The sequence below is a fragment of the Anser cygnoides genome, chromosome 14, assembly GCF_040182565.1.
Source record: "Anser cygnoides isolate HZ-2024a breed goose chromosome 14, Taihu_goose_T2T_genome, whole genome shotgun sequence".
Taxonomy (NCBI): domain Eukaryota; kingdom Metazoa; phylum Chordata; class Aves; order Anseriformes; family Anatidae; genus Anser; species Anser cygnoides.
This window is the reverse complement of record NC_089886.1, coordinates 72,427-83,800: the sequence shown is the minus strand read 5'-3', so window position 1 is coordinate 83,800 and position 11,374 is coordinate 72,427. Positions and strand designations below refer to the sequence as shown.

At 49.2% G+C, this 11,374-nt stretch overlaps 1 protein-coding gene across 1 annotated transcript; it reads left to right on the top strand.

Annotated features, from left to right (window-relative positions):
- The first annotated feature begins 5,880 nt into the window (after nt 1-5,880).
- Nucleotides 5,881-8,904, top strand: EGR1 (early growth response 1). Its single transcript, XM_048057433.2, has 2 exons — nt 5,881-6,290; nt 6,615-8,904. Exons 1-2 carry the CDS (start codon nt 6,056-6,058, stop codon nt 7,910-7,912), a joined length of 1,533 nt encoding a protein of 510 aa, XP_047913390.1. The 5' UTR covers nt 5,881-6,055; the 3' UTR covers nt 7,913-8,904.
- The last annotated feature ends 2,470 nt before the right edge of the window (nt 8,905-11,374 follow it).

The window sequence follows — 11,374 nt, the reverse complement described above, 5'->3', positions numbered from 1 at the left end:
CTATGTTTGTGGGTAAAGTGAAATGTGCATCTAATTAAAAGAAAATGTATGTTAGAACACTAGGCAAATTTCAAATGTAGAAAAGTTTGTTAACACTTTTTGGCATTGGAAGTCAAACTCAGTTATAGGCAGTGCAAACAGAAACAGCTGCCGCTTTACCTTTAGTCATAGCACAAGTTGGCAAGACCTGGAAGTAAGTAGTTATATAGAAACGTTTTAAAGGGACTGTGATGCTTTTCTAGCACAACAGTATAACAAATGATTTTGATGTAAATAAATAAATAAATAAAATATTGAAAGTTACACAACAGCTGAAAATAAGTCTGTATGAGCTTCTACTAAGCAAGCAAGCAAACTGAAACCCAAGATTCATATCAACTGATTTGTATCCACCGAAAAGATTATATATCTATATTAAAAAAATAAAAATATGTAGAAATATCAGATGCTATCACAGTTAGGAGGTCTTATATTGCCAGTACTTAAAAGAATGGAAAACTGTGTTCATGGACAGGTACTACTGTGATATGAACTGTGTAATCATATGAACTGCTGTGCAGTCATGCAGGTGCTGTGCATCATATTGCAATGGACATTTTGTTTGATGTAGTGCTTGTAGACAGGAAGGTCACAGTTTGTTTGGTCTCTGTTAAATCAACATCAGGTACTATCACTGAGCCACAGTACTATCACAACCACTGGCTCATGGTTCATATTGCCAGTATTAAAACTATCAAATTATAAGGGTTTAATTTAAAATATATATATATATATTTTTAAAGACATAAGGTAATGTACCCTATAGGTGAAGGGTCCTGTTGTGCAGCTGAAGGGCCTTGTTGTGCCAAGGGGAGACAAGTAATTTACCTGTTGTAGCTGGTAGATGTCATTGTTAAGCCACTCTTGATAATCTTTGCTCAATCATGATGCAGGGTGAGAGAGCCAGGACTGTTAAGCCTGGAGGAGAGAAGGCTCAGGGGATCCCATCAATGTATGTAAACACCTGATCGGAGGTTGAGAGAAGGATGGAGCCAGGTTCTTTTCAGTAGTGCCCAGTGACAGGACAAGATGCCATGGGCACAAAAAGGAAACACAGGAAGTTCTGCCTGAACATCAGGAAGCACTTCTTTACAGTGCAGGTGACAGAGCACCGGCACACATTGCCCAGCGTGGTTGTGGCATCTCCCTCCGTGGAGGTACTCAGAATCTGTCTGGACATGGTCCTGGACAACCTGCTTTGGGTGGATTATTGTAACTAGATTACAATATGCAAGACATTTTAATCGGGAAAAAAAAAGAGAGTAGTTCTGGCAGGTTCTTTCTGACATAAAATGAAAGATCAGAAAAATTAAAGATTATATCTAAAGATGGACTATGTAAATTAGAGAATCAATTTCTTTTTTGTTACTTTGTTTTGATTCTTATTGGAATTCTTAAATTAGAATTGCATTGATAAAAATGGCTGTTGAGATAAGGTAAAAAAGAAAGCACTAGATTTCCCATCTCTTCAAGATTTCAGATTTTGGATAAAAAGATGATTTTCTGAGTGATGTACTTCAGCTAAAATGGAATATTGGGCCTAACGTATGCCAGGTTTTTGAGTGAAATTCTGTAACTGGGAATCAGACAGTAGTTGAAATACAGTTTCTTCTGGTCTTGAAAGAGAAGGAAAAAAAGAAAAGAGGGAAAGAAGGAAAGAGTATTCTGCAATATTAGCAAAATGTTGAGGAGCCAAACCAAACCATGGTATTTGAAGAAAAGCTTAAGATCTACTACTCATTGTGATAGAAATGAACAGAAGAGAGAAAAAGTGTTTGAACAAGTATGTAGAAATAACTTGAACCTTTCAGTAAATTTTGTTATTAAGTGGAGATTTGTAACCTGTCAAACTGACTGATGCTACTACCACAGGAGTATTTGTATATTACCAACAATTTCTGTCCAATTGCAGAAAAGAAATGAAGCTGAAAAAAAAATTACCTATGATTCAGAAAACAGAAAGTAACACTAGTAGTACAATATCAGATTTAAAAAAAAAAAAAGAGAGAAATCTGTTAGTTTAGGTTCTGTAAACTTGTTCTATGATGTTCTATAAACTTGAAGCAGAGACTGCCTATTCTTGTGAATTGAGATGAATGGCTTATTCATGACACTTAACATCCCATTGCCTCTTCTCGTTTCCTCACCCCATTGCATTCCTCCCTCACTCTGGAATAGCACGTCTGTTGTGGAAATACATCAAGAGACAGCAAGCACATTTAATGATGGTGGACTCTCAAGGATACTCAGAGTATTGCATGTGTTTATTCATTAGAAAATTGCAACCAAAATTATTAAATTCTCAAATAAAATTGTGACTGAGTGATAAAATCATACACTTCTGTGCTTCTACTATTGTTAAGCAAGTTGTTAAGAATTTATTAAAATAGTGCTTTTAAAAAAAAATACACTGTTTAAAATACTGATTTGTAGTAACAAATTATTTGGGAGTATTATAATTATTCAAGTTATGGTACCTAGAAAAAGAAGTGCAGATATTATCTTATTCTAATAGATAATGGTTCTGCTTACTACGACAGCTTTCATTCACAGCTTCTAATCAGTCTCACCACAACTTTCCTCACTCTAATGAGTGGCTGACTGGGCTGAACTAAACAGATCTTTTTGTTCAGTTGTAAACATCTAACTTTCTTAATACAGTTCCTACAGACCTGCTTTTTTTATTATTATTATTACTGAGAAAAAGAAAATGGAACACAGAATATTGTGTTAGCAAATATTGCAAATATTGTAAATATAGCAAAAATAGCAAATATTGTCTGTCCCAGTGTGTGAAAGTCAACAAGTGATTTCCTAGCTCAGTATGCACACTTGAGGTCATACATTTATATCCCAGTAACTGGCCAAAATGTAGCTGCCTTTCCAGTACTTCAGTGAAGCCAAGAAGCCTCACCAGAATGGTAGGGGACATGTTGCAAAATGGTCTTTATTACTATAATTTATGTGCAGCTCAAGCTAGTTACACCACTCTGCAGCTCTGAAGCAGGTCTCTTCCCCAAAACAAGACAGATACGGACACACTGGAGCAAGTTCAGCAAAGGGCCTTTAACAGTTATATAACTGGAGCAATTATAGGACTGTCATATAGGAGAAATTGAGAGACCTAGGGCATTTTAGCCTGGAAGAGTGAACGCTCAGGGGAGACTGTCATCAATGTGCATAAATATCCTACAAGAAGGTGTAAAGAAGATGGATCCAGACTCTTCTCAGTAGTATCTAGTGACAATAGGAAGTGGGCACAAACCAAAAGAAATTCCTTTTAAACATAAGAAAAATGTTTTCTTCCTTCCTTCCCTCCCTCCCTCCCTTTCTTCCTTTCTTTCTAATTTCTTAATTTCTTTTCTTTCTTCTGTAAGGGTGACTGAACACTTGAACAGTTTGCCTAGAGCAGTTATGGAGATTACATCTTTGGGGATATTTAAAATCCAATTGGACAACGTCCTGGGCAGCCTGTTCAAGGTGATCCTGTTTTGAGGGGACTAGTTGAACTACACGATCTACAGATGTCCCTTCCAACCTCAATGATTTTTGGATTCTATAGCAGGCCTATAGCATTAGAATGATCCTTCCTAAAAGGGCTCCAAACTGCAATAAGCTGGCAGAAAACAGAGACCAGCTGTAATCATTATGTATAGGAGTAATCAAAACCTGCAGCAGATATTTGAATTTATTCAAAAAAGGAGAATCAATAAATCAGATGTTTAAGTTAGAGGTTTGGTCTAGTGCACTGACATTTGAAAAACAATCTGATTTCTCTCCCTAGAGAGTCAGTAACAAACGCATATTAGCTACCATTGAGTAACAGAGCCTGCAGATGAGAAGGAGCTTTCCACATCTTTCCTGGAGGCACTGTGTAACTGCAACCCGTAGCTGATTCGGGGGTGGAAATGCACCCGTGCAGGAAGTACTGCACGCTGTTACTGACAAGACGTGACCCAAAATACAGCAACTCGGTTAAAACAGTACATGAGGGAGGTACGAAGTTTCTGTGAAAATGGGCAGAGCCCTGCTGTTGCTCGCAGCTTGAATGCAGCAGCGCCTAGCGCTGTGATTTATACGAGCGCCTTCCCGTGGCAACGGCGGACTGCCCGGCTCCCGAAGTGCGTGGCTCAGCCTCGCGCCGGGCGGGCAGCTGCCCCAACGCAGCGCTGGTGGGGGCTTCGGGCAGCGCGGCGCGCTCCCGCCGTACGCGGGCTGTGCCCCGAGCGAGCGCTCGCGCGTGGGAGCGGCCGGGAGTCCGCGCCGCGAACGGGCACCGCGGCACCCGCCGTTCCCCTCCACCTCTGCGGCAAAGCGAGCGCCGTCCGCGGCGAGAGAGCGGAGCCACGGACGGCAGCGAGGCGCCGCTCCGGAGAGCTCCCCGCCGCAGCCGGGCAGGGGCGGCCACGCGGGCGGCATCCCAGACCCGGCACAGGCGGAGCACGGGGCTGCAGAGGCCGTGCCGGGACGCCCCGCTGCCCGCGGGCACAACGCCGCGCACTGCGGGGAAACCCCCGGCGCGGCGGCGGCCACGGCCGCGCACGCGCACTGCGGCCGCACTGCGTCGCCGCTGCCGCCTGGCCCAGCGCCAGGGGAGCCCCGCGCCGCGGCGCGCTGACGGCAGGGCGGGGCGGAGCGGCGGCCGTGTCGAGCGCCTATTTATAGCGCGGGAGGCTCCCCGCCGCCCGGGGAAGTCGTCTGCGGTGTTTCCGCGCTGTATGTGCCGCCTCGGGCGGGGAGACGGAGCTCTCGGCCCCTCCGTTAGACGGCCGGCGGTCCCGCGCGGAGTCGGCGTGAGAGTAGCCCGCGGGGCAAGAAGGAGCTGCGACCGCGCTAAGGGGCAGCCCGCAGGGTGCGAGAGCAGAATCCCGAGCAGTGTCACTTTCCATCGCAGCCGAGTCAGCGGGGGCTGCGGCCGCGCGGTGCCCGGGGGCTCTGGTTTTAGCAGTGCCCCGCACTCCGTCGCGTGCGGGCGGCGCACAGCGCCTGGGTCTGCCCCTGTCTGGTGCGGTGGGTAGAGCTCCTTCGCTCTCGGCGGGAGCGGGCGGAGCAAGACGCTCCCGGCAGGGCTCCGGAGTCCCAGAGATTCCCTTTTCCGGGAGCAGGCAGCCCCCGCCCGGGGCGCGCTGCCCGCGCCCGGGAAACTCCCCCGCATCGCGGCTGCGGAGCTGCCGGCACGCGGCCCCTCCGCGGGCACGGGGGGGAGGCGGGTAGCGCGAGCGGGGGGGGCGTTCTGCCCGCGATGCCGCCGCCGCCGGCAGGGCCGGAGCCACCCGGGTGTTCCCCGAGATCTCGGTGCCGCCCGCCCGGCGACGAAGCCGCGCGCTCTCGCGGCCCGGGGGCGGGCGGGCGCGCGCGCGTCCTGGCGGCAACCTGGGCCCCGCGTCCGGGCTCCCCGAGCCCGCCCCCCCGATTCCCGCAGCCGGGGCCGGAATCGCCAAATAAGGAGCGGGATGCCTCCGCCGGAACCGAGACTTATAAGGCTGTTTCCTAATATGGAAGGCGCAGCGGAGGCTTCCGGCGGGCTGGCCGGGGCGGGCGGGGGCCGGACGCCGCTCGCCCCTGGGCCGGAGACGCTGCGGCGGCGCTGCCCGCGGCGGGGGACAGGGTCGGGGCGGGCGCGGGGCTCCCAGGCCGGGGCGGGCCGGGCCCCCGCTGCCCGGCTTTCCCCGGTGCCAGGCGCTGACGCTAGGCGGGGTCCTCCGGCCCGCATCCATATTAGGGCTTCCTGCTTTCCATATATGGCCATGTACGTCAGGGCCGGGGCGGGCCGCGGCCGGTGGGACCCGATATATAGAGGAGGCTCCGGGGCGGGCGGGGAGCCGGGCGCTTCCAGCGGGCAGAGCCGGGGGGAGCCCCGGGCGGGCGGGCGGGGAGTCGAGCGCTTCCAGCGGGCAGCGCCGGGGCGACCGCGGCGCAGGGCAGGCAGCAGGCAACGGCCGCCTCGCCGCAGCCGGCCCGTCCGCCGGGCCCGCGGCGGCGGCGCCACCCGTCAGAGCCCGAGCCCGGCGCCCTCATGGCCGCGGCCAAGGCAGAGATGCAGCTCCTGCCCCCGCTGCAGATTTCCGAGCCCTTCGGCGCCTTCCCGCACTCGCCCCCCGCCATGGACAGTCACTACCCCAAGCTGGAGGAGATGATGCTGCTCAGTGGCGGGGGCCCGCAGTTCCTCGCGCCCCCCGGGGCGTCCGAGAGCGCGGGCTTCGGCGCGGCCGGGGAGCCCGGAGAGCAACACTTCGAGCATCTCGCGGCAGGTAAGAGCGCTGACCTCGCCGGGGCGGCGGGGGGGGGGCGGTCCCGGTCAGCCGCGGGTGCAGCAGCGTCCGCGGGGGCTCCGCGATGGAGCGGCGCCCCGGTCCCGGCGGCTGCGCGGGGGGATTCTCCTGTGTGCGTCAGCGGCTCTGGGCTCGCTGCTGCTGGAGACCTGCCAGCGGTGCTGCAATATGTTGCACTCAATTATTAATTAACCAGAAGCAAGGATCTGGGGCTGCACTGCGTGGGGATGGCTTGCAAAGCGCTCGCAACAGCTCCGGAGCTGCAGTGGCTGCTGGAAGTAATCGCCACCCTTCTCTTTTCAGACACTTTTCCTGAGATCTCCCTGAACAATGAGAAAACCCTGCCAGAAACCAGTTATCCCAACCAAACAACGCGGCTGCCACCAATAACCTACACGGGGCGCTTCTCCCTAGAGCCAGCACCCAACAGTAGCAACACCTTATGGCCAGAACCTCTCTTCAGCCTTGTCAGTGGGCTGGTGGGCATGGCCAACGCACCTCCCACCTCAACACCATCTTCATCATCACCCTCCTCCTCCTCGCAGAGCCCCCCTCTGAGCTGTTCTGTCCAAGCCAGCGAGAACAGTCCAATTTATTCAGCTGCACCAACTTTTCCCAATTCTAGCTCTGACATTTTTCCTGAACCGCAGACCCAGTCCTTTCCCAACCCCTCTGGAGCTCCCATGCAGTATCCACCTCCAGCTTATCCAGCTGCTAAAACCAACTTTCAGGTGCCAATGATTCCGGATTACCTGTTCCCTCAGCAACAGGGTGAGCTCAGCCTTATCCCAGCTGATCAGAAGCCCTTTCCAGCCCTTGAGAACAGAGCACAGCAGCCTTCCCTCACGCCGCTGTCCACTATCAAGGCATTTGCCACACAGACTGGCTCCCAAGAGTTGAAGACCCTCAACACTAATTACCAGTCCCAGCTGATCAAGCCCAGCAGAATGAGGAAATACCCCAACCGCCCCAGCAAGACACCTCCTCATGAACGGCCCTATGCCTGCCCAGTGGAGTCCTGTGACAGAAGGTTTTCACGGTCTGATGAGCTAACTCGTCATATTCGCATCCACACAGGACAGAAACCTTTCCAGTGCCGCATTTGCATGCGGAACTTCAGCAGGAGCGATCATTTGACCACTCACATCCGAACGCACACAGGAGAGAAGCCATTTGCCTGTGACATTTGTGGCAGAAAGTTTGCCAGAAGTGATGAGAGGAAGAGACACACTAAAATCCACCTTAGGCAGAAGGACAAGAAAGCTGAAAAGGCAGCTCCGGTCTCAACTACTTCTCCGGTTGCTGCCTACTCATCCTCTGTGGCTACATCCTACCCTTCCTCCATTGCCACCACTTATCCCTCACCAGTGCGCACAGTGTATTCTTCCCCTGCCCCATCTTCCTATCCCTCCCCTGCACACACGACATTCCCATCTCCGTCTATAGCAACCACTTACCCCTCTGGCACTGTCACTTTTCAGACCCAAGTGGCCACTTCCTTCCCGTCTCCAGGGATCACCAATAATTTCAGCTCTCAGGTGACATCAGCACTTTCAGACATGACATCAACCTTTTCTCCACGGACAATTGAGATTTGCTGAGATCACCTTCTGGAGCAGGAGTGTTTACCTCTTCCATTGGTACTATGAGACATGGAGTCTCCAATTACTCCTCCAACACCATATGTTGCAAGGCTGTCTACCGTTTCTTCAAACTTCAGCTGCCTGAAACAACTGCTGTTTAAGTTTTCCACCTCTGTTGAATGACTTAATTTGCATGGACTGTCGATATAAGTTCAGTATAATTTTCCCCGTAAACAATAGTATTTTATTAGGAAGAAAGGACCTTTGATTAAGTACATAGCTGATGTAAATTGTACATGTGCCATGGTTTTGCTTTCCTTTAGGTACTATTGATGTGAAAAATCTTTGCATATCCATATTGTATTATTTGGAGTTTGCAGGGCCATATTTTGTAAATGTTAACTCTATTTTAGTGACAATGCTGTAATGAGTTTAAAACTTCTTTGGGAACAGCACTTACTGTATTTGAGCATGTAAGAGTGATGCTATGTAAAAAATCACCTGATGAGACACTCACATGTGGCAGAAGTTTTGTTTTTAGAGTTACAAGTCTTGGTGCCTTTTTGTGAAGCCTTGCTGATGTCATGCATTTGTGTGAATGGATGCTTTGCATCTTGCCTTAAAGTGAAAGGGATGCTACACAAAGAATGTAAGGGAGAGCAGGGAATGGGTGGGGAGGGCTGCACGAGAATGCCCTGGGAGAGAGAATGTAAGAGGGAAAAAAAAAACACAACTCTCAAAGTCTATTTTTGTTACAAGAATGTAAATTTATAAATATATATATATATTCAGGAGTTGGAATGTTGTGGTTACCTACTGAGTAGGCAGCATTTTTTGTATGTTATGAACATGTGGTTCATTATTTTGTGTTTTATTTTTACTTTGTAATTGTGTTTGTTAAAATGAAAGTGACTGTTTGGCTTCTAAACACATTGAATGCGCTTTCCTGCCAATGGGATATTTGGTGTACAATACCCTTCAGAAAAAAAAAATAAATAAATATCAAATCACGGAAGCTTTCATGTTTTCCTTTAAACTGCTACACAGGAAGACTGTGGTGCAGCAACCAGCTGCTTGAGTTGCTGGGAAGTAACAGCTGCTTCTCTTCTCTTAGAGAAGTATCTGCTTGAAGAAAGGAGGGGAGATCAATCATTTCTGAGTTCAGTATGGCATGGCAATGGCATGGATGTAGCACGTCCCTGTATTAGATGCATCACCTGCTGTTTTGAAGACATCACAATTCCTATTTTTTTCTGTCTCCAGGCTCCTCCAGAAGCATGTGAGCGAATCCTAGAAAGAAAAACAATTTTCCCAGTGCTGAAGCAGAGGTTCGAAATTTAGAATCTCAACTATGTGCTGATAGGTAGTCAGAAAGCCTTCTGGGTGCCAAGAGAGGAAAGGCAAGGTAATAAAGTAGTTTCTCTGTTGAAAATAAGATCAGTCCAAGTGGCCAGCAATGTGAGGTAGCTCTGAACAGCTGAGGACTGTTAGAAGTTCCTCACATAAGTTACACAACATAGTATGTAAAAGTACACTTGCTGGATATCCTTTAGTACAAATGTTTTAGCATTTACAGGCCTCCTTACTTAGTGGTTTAAAATACATTTCAGAGTATGCGTGAACTCTGTATGTAGTGAATTCAAAGGAGTTTGCTGTCGTGAGAAGTGGCAGTTCAGGTACAAAAGAGTGCCAGTCTTTCCTGGTGGGTTCTCTACAAACTACTAATATTTAGAGTTGTGAGGAGCTGCGATGCAAATACAGGCCTTGATGAACATACCGGACACAATGTGAACTGGTAAGCAGTCTCTTCCTGTAGGAGAGTAGGAGATTTCATGCACTACTGTTTGCCAAAATTCAGCCTACTGATTAGGAAGGGCAACCTGATGAAGCCCCTTCACCTGGTTCTTCTTTTTGGAGGATACAGACCACCCCTGGCAAATGGAAGCAGCTCTTGAAGCTACCTGAAAGCAGAATAGTTGGTATATCCCAGTCTGTCTTCTCTCAGGTATGACTCTCCTCAGCGGGTCAGAACAAGCTGTGAGGAAGGGCCTGTGCTGCTCTGTCTCTGTGTTGGTTTGTGCCTGCAGTGCTGGGTGCAGGCTGGGAGCTGCTAACAGTGACCTTGCAGCTGGCCCTCTGGTTTGTGTGGTTTTCTGTGCCTTTTCAGAGAAAAGCATTAGCTCTTTTCAATTCAAGAAGCTCCTGCCTAGGCTGACTGATGGGGGAGAATGTGGGGCTTCACACGGTCTGAGCATGTAACCCACGTCAGAGGTTAGAGAAACCCATTTATAGGAGATGAGACAGTGAAGAAGTGCTTTTGAATGTGATGCTTCTAAGAAGGAAGAAAACATTATACAAATCTCACTACAAAACTTTCTCCCAACTCCAATTCCCAAACAGTTGAAGCTAGCCCTTTTGGTCCATGGGCACAGCTTGGCTTTGATGTTGCTGTTTTGTTTAACCTAGTTTATGTTAACTCCTGATCTAGCCTGCTGGAATTATGATTGTGCTAAAAAACTGACCAGGCATGCTCTCAAGCAGTGCCCGATGAGCCTGAGTGTGACTCAGGTTCTCCAGAGCACTTCATTCAGAAATGGGCACTGATGGTAATCAACAAGCCTAAAAAGGCAGCAAAGAAGATAGTGGCTCTTTGGTGTGTTTTATGCAAAGTGCCTTGAGTCCAACAGTGTTGCAAGGTTATGAAAGCCAAAAGAACCCCTCTAGCAGCAGACCATGACCATGACATCCTGCTGGACACCTCTACAAGCAGGAATAGCTTGCAGGTGCTAAGGCAGGGGTGCAAGGGAGAAGGAGGGTTCTGCAAGTCTCCTCTCTAGTTAAAATAAATCTTAGTCCCCCTTGACCCACGCTTTCTCCACTTTGTTATGGTAGATCCTTTCAACTTGACGACACCTCCAGAAATCTGCCGTGTTGTCCCCTCCTTCCCCCTCAGCATTCTCTTGAGGGTGCTGCAGACATCCCTTAGCTGGAAGAATTCTGGCCTCCCACAGCTGTGGGCACTAACCACAGCCACTAACCCCATATAGCAGTGCCCAGCCACAGGGATGGGATGCTCGGAGGCACTGAACAGGATATGTAAGGTTACCATTGGCCTCATGCTAACCCTAACTCAGAAAGCAGTATAGTCAAGTGGTGCAAGCCAGCAGTGTCCTGAGGGAACAGTAAACATGCTCTGTATCCTGCCTGTGAACTGTCAGATGACACTTCCCGTCTAATTGGGGTGTCACTTGTCTGACTGGCATCTAATTGCAGGAAGCTCCCTGGTACAATGGCATCTCTGTTTTAGAAAACAACAACAAAAAAACACTTTATTTGGTTAAAAAAAAACATTGACATATGCCAACCAGGGTCTCTTTCATGCTGATACCCTTTGGTGTAACTGCTTAGAAAGTGCTCATAATTTAAGCTCTGGCATTTGGCCTAAATTGCTGCAACTTTTGCTTTACATTGGCCATCCAT